The 15,219-nt window shown below is 68.8% G+C and overlaps 2 protein-coding genes across 3 annotated transcripts; one reads left to right on the top strand and one right to left on the bottom strand.

Moving 5' to 3' along the window:
- Positions 1-57: 57 nt before the first annotated feature.
- On the bottom strand, positions 58-6,255 carry LOC110468699 (drebrin-like). Its single transcript, XM_077782549.1, has 12 exons — positions 6,105-6,255; positions 4,764-4,816; positions 4,564-4,676; positions 4,413-4,487; positions 3,804-3,938; positions 3,582-3,659; positions 2,976-3,127; positions 2,314-2,368; positions 1,021-1,095; positions 598-914; positions 195-492; positions 58-93 (listed from the first exon to the last, which is right to left on the bottom strand). Exons 1-12 carry the CDS (start codon positions 6,188-6,190, stop codon positions 58-60), a joined length of 1,473 nt encoding a protein of 490 aa, XP_077638675.1. The 5' UTR covers positions 6,191-6,255.
- A 3,498-nt stretch (positions 6,256-9,753) lies between these two features.
- On the top strand, positions 9,754-15,128 carry LOC110468730 (rho-related BTB domain-containing protein 2). Of its 2 annotated transcripts, none has more exons than XM_021526859.2 (9): positions 9,754-10,016; positions 10,309-10,412; positions 11,854-12,039; positions 12,443-13,248; positions 13,846-13,964; positions 14,206-14,356; positions 14,570-14,658; positions 14,767-14,872; positions 14,959-15,128. In XM_021526859.2, the coding sequence occupies exons 1-9, from the start codon at positions 9,825-9,827 to the stop codon at positions 15,126-15,128; spliced, it is 1,923 nt and encodes a 640-aa protein (XP_021382534.2). In that variant the 5' UTR covers positions 9,754-9,824. The 2 variants fall into 2 exon arrangements, with proteins under 2 accessions (XP_021382534.2, XP_077638689.1); XM_077782563.1 differs by having other exon boundaries at positions 9,784-9,871.
- The last annotated feature ends 91 nt before the right edge of the window (positions 15,129-15,219 follow it).

The raw sequence follows: 15,219 nt of genomic DNA, 5'->3' as shown, positions 1-15,219 counted from the left end.
TGCAGGGGGGACCCGGCCGGGGGGATTGGGGACCCCTCCCGCGGGCTGGGGACATCCTCAAGGAGTGGCCCCAAAGATTCCCATGCTGGGGGGCTGGGGAGGGGGGGAGTGTCCGGGGGGGACCCCCCTTTATCCGGGGGGGGGCTGGGGGGACACCCCAAGCCGGGAGTGCTGGAAGGAGGGAGGGGCTCTACCCCAGAAGTGCTTTCAGAAGACCCCGGCCCAGAGGGGACAGGGGGGACCCCTATCCGGGGGGGGCTGGGAGGGGGCACAGACATGGCAGGGGGGGACCCTGAACTGGTGCTGGCAAAACTGGGGGTCCCCAGGGTGGCGGAGGGAGGGGTCCCCGTCCCCACGGGGCTGGAGGGGGTGCCCGCGGTGGCACATTGGGGGCTGGGGGGGCTCCCTGGGGGGACAGGGGGAGGGGTCCCCGTCCCCACGGGGCTGCTGGCATGGGGGGACCCTGCTCGGGCTGGGCTGGAGGGGGTCCCCAGGGTGCCGCATTGTGGGGTCCCTGTCCCCACGGGGCTGGCGGGGGTCCCGCCGGTGGCACGCTGGGCTGTCCCTGTCCCCGCGGGGCCGGGGGGCAGAGGCGGCGGCGGCCGGCGGGGGCTGGGGGGCGGTGCCCCCCTGGAGGCGCCGGGCTGGGGGGTCTGGGGGGGCTCCGGCCGGCGGAAGATGAAGGCGGATTCCGTCAGGCTGCGCTGGTACCGCAGGAAGGGCCGGCGGGCACCTGGCGGGGGTGAGGGCTCAGCAGAGACCCCCAGAGCCCCCCGTGCCCCCCCAACCCTTCCCTGGCACCTACCGGGGGTGCTGCCGGGCAGGGGGGATGCGGATGTGGACCCCGAGCGCTCCCGCTGCCGGAAGAATTCCCGGGGGTTCTGCGTGCGCTGGGAGACCAGGATGGCGGCTTCCTGCGGGAGCGGGGGTCAGCGGGCTGCGGCGCAGCTCGGTGCCACCCCGGCAGGGACAGTGGCCCTGTGACCCGGGGACAGGGAGGGAGCCGGTCCCGGCACTCACGGCCGCCGTCCCGCTGACCCCGGTGCGCCCCCCGCGCTCCCGCTCGGCCGCCTCCTGCTCCCGCTGCTGCTGCTCCTGCGGGACACGGCAGCCGTGCGAAACACGGATCGCTCAGGACGGAGCCTGGATCCCTTGGGATGGAGCCCGGGATGCCCCGGGATGGAGCCCGCACACCTCCCCAGGTCAGACCCCCCCCCACCCCGCATCCCCCTGCGACAGATCTCCCGCATTCCTTGTGAGGGACCCGCTGGGTCCCGCAGGATGGACAGCCCGGATCCCCCTGGATAAACCCTTCAAATCCCGCAGGATGGACAGCCCGGATCCCCCTGGATAAACCCTTCAGATCCCGCAGGATGGACAGCCCGGATCCCCCTGGATAAACCCTTCAGATCCCGCAGGATGGACAGCCCGGATCCCCCTGGATAAACCCTTCAGATCCCGCAGGATGGACAGCCCGGATCCCCCTGGATAAACCCTTCAAATCCCGCAGGATGGACAGCCCGGATCCCCCAGGATGAACCCTTCAAAGCCCGCAGGATGGACAGCCCGGATCCCCCTGGATAAACCCTTCAGATCCCGCAAGATGGACAGCCCGGATCCCCCTGAATAAACCCTTCAAAGCCCGCAGGATGGACAGCCCGGATCCCCCGGGATGGAAACCCCGGATCCCCAGGGTGAACCCCTTCAGATCCCCCGGGATGGACAGCCTGAATCCTCGGGATAAACCCTTCAGATCCCCCAGGATGGACAACCCGGATCCCTGGGATAAATCCTTCAGATCCCGCAGGATGGACACCCCAGATCCCCCGGGATTAAACCCTTCAAATCCCGCAGGATGGACAGCCCGGATCCCGCAGGATGGACAGCCCGGATCCCCCTGAATAAACCCTTCAGATCCCGCAGGACGGACAGCCCGGATCTCCCGGAATGAACCCCTTCAGATCCCGCAGGATGGACAGCCCGGATCCCCCTGGATAAACCCTTCAGATCCCGCAGGATGGACAGCCCGGATCCCCCTGGATAAACCCTTCAGATCCCGCAGGATGGACAGCCCGGATCCCCCGGGATGGAAATCCCGGATCCCCTGAGATTTACCCCTTCAGATCCCCCAGGATAGACACCTAGAACTCCCTGAATCCCCCGGGAGGGACCCCCTGAAACCCCCTGTGATGAGATCCCCAGACTCCCCGGGATGAACGCCCTGGATCCTGCTGGGATGGAGCCCCTGTATCTCCCAGGACAGAGCCCCTCGATCCCCCCGAGACCCCCCAAATCCATCCCCCTTCCCCTCACCCATCGCTCCCGCTCCTTCCTCCGCTCCTCCGCGTCCAGCCGCGCCTGCTCCTGCCTGCGGGGACCGGAGTCGGGGCGTCACCGAGGGGTTACAGGGGTGGGACACGGCAATGGGGCGTGGGACAGGATGGGACACGGATGGGAAACACCAGTGGGATGTGGGGACGGGGACACGGGGCTGGGACAGGGACACGGGGCTGGGACAGGGACAGGGACAGGAATGGGGACACGGGGCAGGGACAGGGACACGGGGCTGGGACATGGATGGGGACACGGGACAGGGACGGGGACGGGGACACGGGGCAGGGACAGGGACAGGGACAGGGACACGGGGCTGGGACAGGGATGAGAACAGGGGGCAGGGACAGGGACACGGGGCTGGGACATGGATGGGGACACGTGGGAGGGACAGGGATGGGGACACGGGGCTGAGACAGGGACACGGGGCTGGGACAGGGACAGGGACAGGGAAGGGACAGGGAAACGGGGCTGGGACAGAGACAGAGGGCTGGGACAGGGAAGGGGACACCGGGCTGGGACAGGGACGGAGGGCTGGGACAGGGAAGGGGACACCGGGCTGGGACAGGGACGGAGGGCTGGGACAGGGAAGGGGACACCGGGCTGGGACAGGGAAGGGGACACGGGGCAGGGCTGCCCCTCACCGCCTCTCCTCGATGAGCCGCTCCCGCTCCTGCAGCCGCCGCTCCCGCTCGGCCGCCTGCAGCCGCTCCTCCTCCATGCGCTCCCGCTCCCAGCGCCGCCGCTGCTCCCGCTCCCGCTGCCGCTCCTGCTCCTTCCGCTGCTGCTCCTCCCGCTGCGCACGCACCGGGATCAGCGCCGGGACCGGCACCGGCAGCTGGACCGGGATCTCACCCGCCCCGGCACCGGGAGCGGCGCTATGATCCCTCGAGGGTCCCGCTGCCATCGGCACCGGCGCAGGGAACCGGCACCGGGACTGGGACCCCCCCACATTTCACACTGGGGCTGTCCCACCCTCGGCACCGGGACCGGGACCGGGACCGGGACATCCGCGCCAGCACTGGCACCAGAACCCGCCGGGGCTCGGCACTGAGACCCCCCCACCCCGTGGGACCCCCACAGCACCACGACCCCCACAGACCGCTGGGACCGGGACCCCCCCGCACCCCACAGCGGGACTGGGACCCCCGCCAAGCTCGGCACTGGGACCACTGGGCTCTGCAGCCGCGACCCCATCCCCAGGACACCGGGGGACCCCCCAGCTCTTGCCCAGCCCCCCGACCCCTCACCTCAGCCTGTTCCCAGAAGGAATCGCGCTGGGTGCGCTGCAGCTCCAACGCCGGGTTGGTCTTGCGGTAGTTGGTTCCCTGGAGAACACAATGGGGTGGGGGTGGGACCCCCCAACACCCCCTGCCCAGAGACCCCCGGAAGGGCGAGCAAGCACCCACCGCCCCTCAAGGTGGCCTCCCCATTCGCACAGGGGGCATGGGCTCAGCGAGACCCCCACTCACCACCAGCTCCGGGGTGTCCTGGGGGGTCCTCCTGGGAGGGCGAGGGGCGGGGGGCTCCAGCTGGGCCAGCACTCGGCGCAGCCCCTCCGCCCGCACCTCCTCGGGCCGGCGGGCGCTGATCACGGCCGTGGCCTCCTGCCACCGGCACGGGACAGGACGGGACCGTGTCACCCCTCCCACGGCCCAACACGGACCCACACTCCCCGGGGAATCTCGGCACAAGTTCCCACGGACGCGTCAGATGTTGGGACTGGATCCAGATGTGGGGCCCGCATCCAGATGTGGGGCCGCATCCAGATCCCGGACCCAGACAGATCACCGGAAGGTGTTTGGGGGAATAAGGGGGGGCAGGACCCCCCCCAAACACACACTCAGGACGGGATTTTGGGGGGGGCAGGGATCCCAACCACAGCTCCGGCACGGCGGCCAAGACTGGGAGCACTGGGAAAGCGGCGGCTGAGTCAGCAGCGCCAGGAATGCGCCCGGGCACAGGCAAAGGTCGGGGCGGCGGGATGGGAACGAGGGGGGGCAGGAATGGGGAATGTGGTGGGGTGGGGACCCCGATCCACCCCCCCAGCACCCCCCGAGGGCTCCGTGCCCCACGCTCACCCTGAAGAAGCTCCGGATGGCCGGCAGGTGCCCGGCACACGCCGCCCGCTGCGATTCCGGCACATTTTCCCCCACCTGGTACCGCAGCCATTGCTCAGCCCGGGGGGGGGTCCCGTCCGGGGGTCCCCCCGAGCTGCCCCCCAGCACTCACCCAGCTGATAAGGACGATCCTGGGGGTGCCGGAGCCAGGATCGGGGACCCGGCACAGCCCGTACATGACGCTGCCCACTGAGAATTTTCCAGCGAGCTCATCCGGCCCCCCGGCTGTAAGGAGAGGGGGGTCAGAGGGGGTGCGGGGAAACTCGGGGGACCCCCCCCCCCAATACTCCCCAGCAGCATCGCTCGCGGTACCTCCGGAATCCAGGAGCTTGAGGTCGTGGTGCTTCTCATAGCCAAAGACGGCCCTGGGTGGGTGGGGAGAAAGGGGGTCAGGGTGGGGGTCGAGGTGGGGGGGTCACAGCGGGTGGCACATAATGTGGGGGAGCTGCCAGGCTTGGGCACCCCCCGGGCTCCCCCGTGCCACCAGCTCGGGATGAATTCATGGAAGTGCCGCCGGCAGCATCCGCCCCCGGGACAATGGGAATGTGGGAAGCGCCGGAGCGGCACGGCCCCCGCCGCGACCCCCCCCCCCGCCCCCGCCCCGGTGCGGCGGTGCCGGGACCCCCGGCCCGGCCCGGGAAGGGCTCAGGGGGCTCCATCCCGGCGGGAGCCTCGCCCCCCAGCCCGGGCATTCCCAGCGGCTCTGCCCCTCTTTGTTCCCGCGTGGCTCCGGTTCGGGGCACGGCTCCGGCAGCACGCGTGGAGCGCGGCGCGGCAGGGCACGTCACGCGTGTCACGGCATGTCGCGACAGGCTGCGGCGCCACATGGCGGGACAGAGCCCAGCACGCGGCCGGCCGGGCGCCCGGGAGGAGCCGGCGCTGGAGCGGGGCCAGCCGCGCTCCGGGGGCAGAGGGCGATGCCCCGGCGGCCGGTGGCCACGGCGACGGGCGGTCCCGTGACGCCGGGGCGCTGCGAGGCCGATGAGCCCCGCTGCCGTCGCCTCTCAGCCCGGGATGGGAGTTTTGGGGGACACCGGCTCCGGCCCCGCGGCACCGGCACCGAACCGGGGCCAGCCCAGAACCGCCAGCCCGGAACAGTCCCGGGACCCGCGCCCCGCGGTGCGGCCGGGCAGAACCTCCCTTTCCGCACCCCGGGGTGCTCCCCGCTCCCGCAGCCCCCCCGGGCCCGTCCTGCCCCTGCCCCGGGCGGCGCCGCCGCCGCTCCCAGCCCGGCGGCACCGGGAGGGACCGGGAGGGACGGGGCGAGACCGGCTGGGACTCCCGGTTCCCAGCGCGGCGGCGCGGAGGGCTCGGTCCTGGGACCTCCCCGCAGACCGGCACCCCCCGGCCGAGACCCCGGTGCGGCCCGGAACCCCTTCCCGGTGCCGGTAACGGCGCCTCTCGGGCCAACCCCGACGCCGTGGCCCGTGCCGGTGCCTGTTCCTGCTCCCGTTCCCGGTCCTGAGTCCGGTGCCTGTCCCAGTGCCCGTTCCCAGTCTCGGTCCCCTCTTCCGTTCCCGTCTCCGTTGCCGGTTCTCTGTGCCGGCTGCTCACTCCCGGTACCCTGTTCCCGGTCCTCCCTTCCGTCCCCGTTCCCGGGCTCCGTTCCCGGCTCCCGTTCCCTCTCCCCGTCCCCCGCCCTCCCTTTCTCACCAGTCGGTCCCAGCCCGGGGGTTCCCCACGTCCTCCCGCGCCGCCAGCAGCGCCAGCCGGTACCGCTCCAGCCCCGGCCCCGCCATCCCGATCCCGGGGCCGATCCCGATCCCGGGGCCGATCCCGATCCCGGGGCCGCCGCCGCCGCCGCCCTGCGCCCGCCCCTCCCTCCCCCGCCACCCCCCCGGCACTTTCCACCGCCCACGGGCGGCACCGGGCGGGGCGGGGGCGGGAGCGGCCGGGAGGCACCGGCACGGGACGGGCGGCGCCGGGAGCGCTGGCACCGGGTACCGGGCCTCGGTCCCGCACCGGGACAGGGTTCCGTACCGGGATGGGGGTGCTGTACTGGGATGGGGGTCCCGTACCGGGATGGGGGTTCCATACCGGGACAGGGTCCCACACTGGGAAAAGGGTCCTGTACCGGGATGGGGGTCCCTGTACTGGGATAGGGATCCCATACTGGGATGGGGTCCCTGTACTGGGATGAGGATCCTGTACTGGGATGGGAATGCTGTACTGGGATGGGGGTTCCTGTACTGGGATAGGGATCCTGTACTGGGATGGGGTCCCTGTACTGGGATGAGGATCCTGTACTGGGATGGGAATGCTGTACTGGGATGGGGGTTCCTGTACTGGGATGGGGTCCCTGTACTGGGATGAGGATCCCATAGTGGGACAGGGATCCCGTACTGGGATGGGGATCCTGTACTGGGATGGGGGCCCTGTACTGGGATAAGAATCCTGTACTGGGATGGGAGTCCCTGTACTGGGATAGGGATCCCATACTGGGATGAGGATCCCGTACTGGGATAGGGATCCTGTACTGAGATGGGGGTCCCGTACTGGGATAGGGATCCCATACTGTGATAGGGATCCCGTACTGGGATGGGGTCCTTGCACTGGGATGAGGATCCCTGTACTGGGATGGGGATCTCCATACTGGGATGAAGGTCCTGTACTGGGATGAGGATCCTGTACTGGGATAGGGATCCCATACTGGGATGATGGCGCTGTGCCAGATTCCCATTTCAGGACATGGATGCAGATTCCAGGATCCCACTCTGGAATGCGTGTGCAGGTCCTGGGATCTCACAGCAGGACACGGGTGTCACAGCAGGACACGGGTGTCACAGCAGCGTGTGGGACATGTCCCAGGATCCCACCCCCGCAGGGGGGTCCCCAGAGTGTCCCCCCCGTCCTTTTCCATGGAGCCTGTCCCCCCATTCCCTTTTTAGGGATTTGGGGCTGGGGGTGTCACCGTGTCCCCTTCGCCCCGCGCTGGTGGCGGGGACATCCCGGGGACATTCCCGGGCCGGTGTCTGGCCCGGCCCCGCGCGGCGCCGCTCCCAAATCCGCTCCCAAATCCGCTCCCAAATCCGCTCCCGTCCTTCCCTTATTTGGGCACCGCCGCTGGAAAACCCCAAATCCCCAGGGAGGAAAAAAATGCCGCAAAATGGGATCGAGGACCCGGGGACGCGGCCGGCGCGGTGCGGGGAGGCCTGTCACCCTGTGCTCACCGGTGTCACCGGTGTCACCCTGTGCTCGTGTCACCGGTGTCACTGGTGTCACCCTGTGCTCAGGTCACTGCTGTCACTGGTGTCACCGGTGTTACTGGTGTCACTGGTGTCACTGGTTTTACTGGTGTCACTGGTGTCACTGCTGTCACAGCTGTCACAGCTGTCATTGCTGTCGCCGCTGTCACTGCTGTCAGAGGTGTCACTGGTGTTGCTGGTGTCACCGGTGTTACTTTTTACTGGTGTCACTCTTACTGGTTTTACTGGTTTTGCTGGTTTTGCTGGCACTTCTGGTGTCACTGGTTTTACTGGAGTCACTGCTGTCACTGCTGTCACTGCTGTCACAGCTGTCATTGCTGTCACTGCTGTCACAAGTGTCACTACTGTCACTGGTTTTACTGGTCTTGCTGGTATCACCGGTGTCACTGGTGTCATTGGTGTTGCTGATGTCACCAGTGTTACTTTTTACTGGTGTCACTCTTACTGGTTTTACTGGTTTTACTGGTTTTACTGGTTTTACTGGTTTTACTGGTTTTTCTGGTTTTGCTGGTACTTCTGATGTCACTGGTTTTACTGGTGTCACTGCTGTCACTGCTGTCACAGGTATCGCTGCTGTTGCTGCTGTCACAGGTGTCATTGCTGTCACAGGTATCACTGCTGTCACAGCTGTCACAGGTGTCACAGGTATCGTTGCTGTCGCTGCTGTCGCTGCTGTCACAGGTGTCATTGCTGTCACAGGTATCACTGCTGTCATTGCTGTGATTGCTGTCGCTGCTGTCACTGCTGTCACAGCTGTCACTGCTGTCACAGGTGTCACAGGTATTGCTGCTGTCGCTGCTGTCATTGCTGTCACTGCTGTCACAGGTATCGCTGCTGTCACAGCTGTCACTGCTGTCACTGCTGTCACAGGTATCGTTGCTGTCGCTGCTGCCACAGCTGTCACTGCTGTCACTGCTGTCACAGGTATCGTTGCTGTCGCTGCTGTCGCTGCTGTCACTGCTGTCACTGCTGTCACAGGTATCGTTGCTGTCATTGCTGTCACTGCTGTCGCTGCTGTCACTGCTGTCACAGGTATCGTTGCTGTCGCTGCTGTCGCTGCTGTCGCTGCTGTCACAGGTATCGTTGCTGTCGCTGCTGTCACTGCTGTCACTGCTGTCACTGCTGTCATTGCTGTCACAGGTATCGTTGCTGTCGCTGCTGTCACTGCTGTCGCTGCTGTCACAGCTGTCACTGCTGTTGCTGCTGTCACAGCTGTCACTACTGTCACAGGTGTCACAGGTATCGTTGCTGTCACTGCTGTCACTGCTGTCACAGGTGTCACAGGTATCGCTGCTGTCACTGCTGTCACAGGTATCGCTGCTGTCACTGCTGTCACAGCTGTCACTGCTGTCACAGGTATCGCTGCTGTCACAGCTGTCACTGCTGTCACAGGTGTCACAGGTATCGCTGCTGTCACTGCTGTCACAGCTGTCACAGGTATCGTTGCTGTCACTGCTGTCGCTGCTGTCACTGCTGTCACTGCTGTCACAGGTATCGTTGCTGTCATTGCTGTCACTGCTGTCGCTGCTGTCACTGCTGTCACTGCTGTCACAGCTATCGTTGCTGTCGCTGCTGTCACAGCTGTCACTGCTGTCACAGGTATCGCTGCTGTCACTGCTGTCATTGCTGTGATTGCTGTCGCTGCTGTCACTGCTGTCACAGGTATCACAGGTATCGCTGCTGTCACTGCTGTCATTGCTGTGATTGCTGTCACTGCTGTCGCTGCTGTCACAGCTGCCACAGGTATCGTTGCTGTGATTTGCTGTCGCTGCTGTCGCCGCTATCGCGACTCCGCCCCGCCCCGTGGGCGTGGCCTCTCACGTGGCGTGTCCGTGACCCCGCCCCGTGGGCGTGGCCTGGCGCGGAGTGGGCGTGGTATCTCCCGGTGGGCGTGGCCTGGCGCGCGGTGGGGTGGGCGTGGCCCCGAGCCGTCACGTGGCGGCGCGGCGCCCCCTGGCGGCGCTCCTTTGTCCGCGCGCGGGCCGGGGGGCGTGGCCCGGCGGGCGGCGCCGCGCGGGATTGGCGGGGCGGGGCGGGGCGGGGCGGGGCGTGGCGCGGCGGCGCGCGCTGATTGGCTGCGGGGCGGGGCGGGGGTCGGTAACGGGCCGGGGCCGGGCGGGGGCCGCTCCGCGGGGCCGCTCCGCTGCCCGGGGCCCCCCGCGCCCCCATGGACCCCGACGTGGACTACGAGCGCCCCAACGTCGAGACCATCAAGTGCGTCGTGGTGGGAGACAACGCCGTGGGCAAGACGCGCCTGATCTGCGCCCGAGCGTGCAACGCCACGCTGAGCCAGTACCGGCTGCTCGCCACACACGTGCCCACCGTGTGGGCCATCGACCAGTACCGCGTGTGCCAGGAGGTGAGGCTGCTCCGGGGACAGCCCCGGGCACGGCCGGACGCCGAGCGGGAGAACGGCGGGACGGGCGTTACCGGGGGACGCCGGGCACCGGGCATCGCCGGGCACTGAGGGGCACCGGAGCGGGGGGTGGGGGGGGGGGGAACAACCGGGGGTACCGAGCACCTGGGAGCAGCCGGTACCGCAAGGGGAGAACGGGGAGGGGGTAGCGGGGGCACACCGGGGTGGTCCTGGTGGTTCCGGGCAGGGCAGTCGGTGATGGTGCGGCTCCCGGTGCCGTTCCCGGTGCCAACAGGTGCTGGAGCGCTCCCGGGATGTGGTGGACGAGGTCAGCGTCTCCCTGCGCCTCTGGGACACCTTTGGGGACCACCATAAAGACCGGCGCTTCGCTTATGGCAGGTGGGACCGCGACCCGCCACCGGAACCCCGCCCCCTACCACCGGCACCGGCACCCCCGAAACCCCCCCCCCAGCTCCTGTCACCGGCAGCCCAGCCCCCACCCCCGGCGCCCCGAGCGCCGGCCCTGCCCATCCCGGGATGCAGGGAGCCAAAAGAGCCCCTTGGGCTCCTGCCAGCGCCCGGGGAGCAGCTCCGGCACCCCGAACCCTCGTGGAGGGCCGGGACTGCCCCCATCCCCCCTCCGGGGACAGCTTTGGGGTCACCGGCACCCCAACACCGTCCCCCCCGAGCCGAGACCCGGCTGCTCGCGGAGCCGTGGGTGCGGGGGGGGGGGGGGCGGCTCCAGGGGGGCTCTTGTGGTACGAGAATCCTGCCGGGGGTCGCTGGGCTGGCCGCAGGAGGGGCCCCCCAGAACTCCCGGGGCTCCCCGGTTGTAAACAGCCGGTTCCCCGTGGCCGCTGGCACGTCCGGGCTCTTATCGCCGCCGCCGCCCCGCGCCAGCCCCGCGGCACCGCTAATCTCCCCGCGGCACGGCGGGGCCCCGCGCGTGGGGAGCCCCCCGCCACCGGCAGGGCCGGGGAGGCCGTGTCCCCACGGCTCGCGGGGGCCCCGGGGCTGGCCGGGGGCCCCGGGGGGGCCGGTGGCGGCTATCTTGGGCTGGGACACGGGCCCGGTTCCAGCGGCGCCTCCCGGTCACGTCCCGTCCCGGCACGGACTAAAAACAACCCGGGCCCGGGGCCACGCGGCTGCTCCGGGAACTTGGGGGTGCTGGCACTCACTGCGTGTCCCTGGCACCCCCCGCGTGTCCCTGGCACCCCCCGCGTGTCCCCTGGTACCACCCCGCGTGTCCCTGCCACCCCTCCCCGTGTCCCTGCCACCCCCCCCGCGTGTCCCCTGGCACTCCCCGCGTGTCCCTGGCACCCCCTGCGTGTCCCCTGGCACCCCTACGCATGTCCCTGCCACCCCACGCGTGTCCCTGGCACTCCCCGCGTTCCCCTGGCACCTCATACCCCCTGAGCCAGGGCTGGGGTGGCAGCGGCCGCCCCACGGTGGGCACGGGGGGTCTGTCCCCGGCGCTGGGGGCTGGCACCCACCCAAACACCCCGCGTGGGTGCTCAGGGGCTGGGACCACCACGGTGCCGACCCGAGTGGGGCAGCCCGCGACTTGGCCGGCGGTGCTGACCCGAAGCCGGGTCCCACCGGGTCCCTCCTGTCCCTGTGTCGCAGAGGCCACGGAGTTCCCGGTGGCTGCCGGGGATCTGTGGGGTTCCCGTGGCTGCGGGGATCTCAGGGGGTCCTGAGGCTCCTGGGGGTCCCAGCGACCCGGGGTTGGGCTGGAACCGGGTGTCACCCGAGAGGGCAGGGCGTGTTTGGGGCCAGCGGGTGGCACCGGGACGGCACCGGGACGGCGCCGCCCTCCCGCCGCCGCTGCTCCCCGCAGGTCGGACGTGGTGGTGCTCTGCTTCTCGCTGGCGAACCCCAACTCGCTGCGGCACGTGAAGAGCATGTGGTACCCCGAGATCAAGCACTTCTGCCCCCGCACCCCCATCGTGCTGGTGGGCTGCCAGCTGGACCTGCGCTACGCCGACCTGGACGCCGTCAACCGCGCGCGCCGGCCGCTGGCCAAGTGAGCCCCCAAAGTGTCACCACCCCCTCCACCCACAGCCCCACCGGGACAGGGACACCTCCAAGTGTCATCACCCCAAGCCCATTGAAAGGGGGACACTTCCCCGTGCTGCTAGGGGGATCCCCGGATTTGTCACCACCGTGTCAGGATGTGTCATCTCCCCACAGGATGGGGTCCCCCCGTGGGTCAGGGTCTTCTGACAGCACTTGCGGGGTGGAACTCTGCCCTGCTCTGCGCTCCTGGGTTGGGGTCTCCCCTCCAAGCCCCCCTGTCACCCCCACAATGAGGGGCCACCCCGCCAGCACCCCGTGGGATGGCGACGAGACCTCCCAGCACGCTCGGAATGAGGAGGGGCTGCCCTGGCCACCCTGCTCAGCCCCGCGCCCTCTCCATGCCCCCCCAGGCCCATCAAACCCTCGGACATCCTTCCACCGGAGCGGGGGCACGAGGTGGCCCAGGAGCTGGGGGTGCCCTACTACGAGACCAGCGTGGTGGCCCAGTTCGGGGTCAAGGACGTGTTCGACAACGCCATCCGCGCCGCGCTCGTGTCCCGCCGCCACCTGCAGTTCTGGAAGTCCCACCTGCGCAAGATGCAGCGCCCGCTGCTGCAGGCGCCCTTCCTGCCCCCCAAACCCCCCCCGCCCCTCATCCAGGTGCCCGAAGCGCCCCCCGGGCTTGGGGGGGGCCCGGCCGCGCTGTTCCAAGCCCCGCTCTGCGCCGACGTCGTCTTCCAGCTGCAGGGCGGCCACCGCATCTTCGCCCACCGCGTCTACCTGGCCACCGCCTGCTCGCGCTTCTACGACCTCTTCACGCTGGAGGAGCCCCCTGAGACCCCCGGCCAAGGGGACGGGGCCACCCGGGACCTGTCGTCGTGGGGCCGCGGCTTCCTGAGCCTGCGCTGGGAGGCGGTGGCCGACCCGGTGGCGGGGCGGGAGCGGCGGATGGCGGTGGTGGCCATGGACCGGGGCGTGCGGCCGGAGCCGCTGCGCGCCGTGCTGGAATATTTGTACACGGGCAAGCTGGAGCGGCGGCACGGCGACCTGCGGCAGGTGGGCGCCGTGGCCGAGCTGCTGGAGGTGTTCGACCTGCGCATGATGGTGGCCAACGAGCTCAACCAGGAGAGCTTCATGAACCAGGAGATCACCAAGGCCTTCCACGTGCGCCGCGCCAACCGCGTCAAGGAGTGCCTGGCCAAGGGCGTCTTCGCAGGTATGGGGGGGCTGTGGGGACAGGAGGGTCACCGCTGTCACCTCCAGGTGGTGGCCCCTTTGGGTGGTGGCAGTGTGGTGGCAGGGTAATGGTCAATCTGAACCTCTCCCACCGCTGAGGTCTTTGGAGGCTGGGGTCCTGTCCTGGTCGGTCATGGAGGTGCTGCTGGGGTGGTGGCCAAGGCAGTGGTGTCCCCATGGAAAGGGTGTCCAAGGGGTGGCTGTCCCCAAGGCAGTGGTGTCTCCAAGGGGTGGCTGTCCCCAAGGCAGTGATGTCCCCATGGAAGGGACGTCCAAGGGATTCTTGTCCCCATGGAAGGGATGTCCAAGGGATTGTCCCCAAGGCAGTGATGTCCCCATGGAAGGGATGCCCAAGGGATTCTTGTCCCCATGGAAAGGGTGTCCAAGGGATTGTCCCCAAGGCAGTGGTGTCCCCATGGAAGGGATGTCCAAGGGGTGGCTGTCCCCAAGGCATTGCTGCTCAAGGGGTGTCTGTCCCTGGTCTGCCGTGTCCAAGGAGTGGCCGCCCCTGGGGTGGGGAGGACAAGGGTTGTCCGCGGGGTGGCTGTCCCCACCACGAGCTGTCCCCTGTCCCCAGACGTGGTGTTCCGCGTGGACGACGGGGCGGTGCCGGCGCACAAGCCGCTGCTCATCGCCGGCTGCGACTGGATGAGGGCCATGTTCCGAGGGGGCTTCCGCGAGAGCTACGCCGGCGAGGTGGGGACCAGGAGGGCACCTGGGGCTCTGTGGGGCAGGGTGGGCATCTTTGGTTGGGGTCAGGGGGCAGCTCAGACCCCCTGGCACAGGGACACACGTGTCCTACTTCCAGAGGAGAAAGTTGGGAGCTGTCCTGGCTTGTGGGGGCTATTCCGGGGCTGTGCCAGGGGGGTCCCCCTTTCCCCCAGCTCCCTTTGGGGGTGGCTCTGAACTCCCCCCAAACCTCCCCCGGATCCCACAGGTGTCCCTGCCCGGCACCAACTGCGCCTGCCTCCGCGCCGTCCTGGATTTCCTCTACACGGGGGTCTTCACCCCCACGCCCGACCTGGACGCCATGGAGCTGCTCATCCTCACGGACCGGCTGTGCCTGCCGCGGCTGCAGGCGCTCACCGGTGAGCCCCCGGTATCCCCCGGTATCCCCCCGGTATCCCCCCGCAGCCCTAACGTCACCTGCCGATACCCTGCCGGTGCCGCGGGGACGGATCGATCGTCCCCGCGTGTCATTCGCTGTCCTTATGTAAACGCGGGGGGGGGTCCCGCTGACCCAGGGGAGGGGGCGCACCCCCCAAACTCCGTGAACCCCCATTTTCCCCCCCCTCTCCCAGAGCAATACGCGGTGGACGAGCTGCTGCGAGCCTTCATGCAGCGCGTGGAGATCGACGAGCAGGTCATCATCTACCTGGAGATGACGCAGGTATGGGGGGGTTTGGAGGGCACGGGGACCCCCGGAAACGGGGGAGGGGGGCACAGAGACTGCTAGCTGATGGGGTGACCCCCCCAAAAAAATCCCCGCCACCCCCAGTTCCACAACGCTCGGCAGCTGGCCGCGTGGTGCCTGCACTACATCTGCACCAACTACAACCGCGTGTGCCGCCGCTTCCCCCGCGAGATGAAGTTCATGTCCCCAGGTGGGTACGGCGTGGGGCGGGGGGCACACGGTGAAGGGGGTCCCCCCCACCCCAGCGGTGCCCTGAACCCCGAGATGTCCCCGCAGAGAACCAGGCGCACTTCGAGCGGCACCGCTGGCCGCCGGTGTGGTACCTGAAGGAGGAGGATCTGTACCTGCGCTCCAAGAAGGAGAGGGAGCGGGAGGAGCAGCTGCAGCGCAAGCAGCACCCCCGCAGCAAGTGGTGCTTCTGGAGACCCTCGCCCCCCGTGTCCTGAGAGGGGGTGGGGGGGCTCGGGGAAGGGACCCCCCGTGTGGGGCTGGGGGCTCGGGAGGGCTGGGAGCCCCTGTGCTGAGCAGGGAGTTGGG

This window comes from Lonchura striata, chromosome 4, assembly GCF_046129695.1.
Source record: "Lonchura striata isolate bLonStr1 chromosome 4, bLonStr1.mat, whole genome shotgun sequence".
In the NCBI taxonomy this organism is placed as follows: Eukaryota; Metazoa; Chordata; class Aves; order Passeriformes; family Estrildidae; genus Lonchura; species Lonchura striata.
This window is presented reverse-complemented; position numbering and strand designations above follow the sequence as displayed.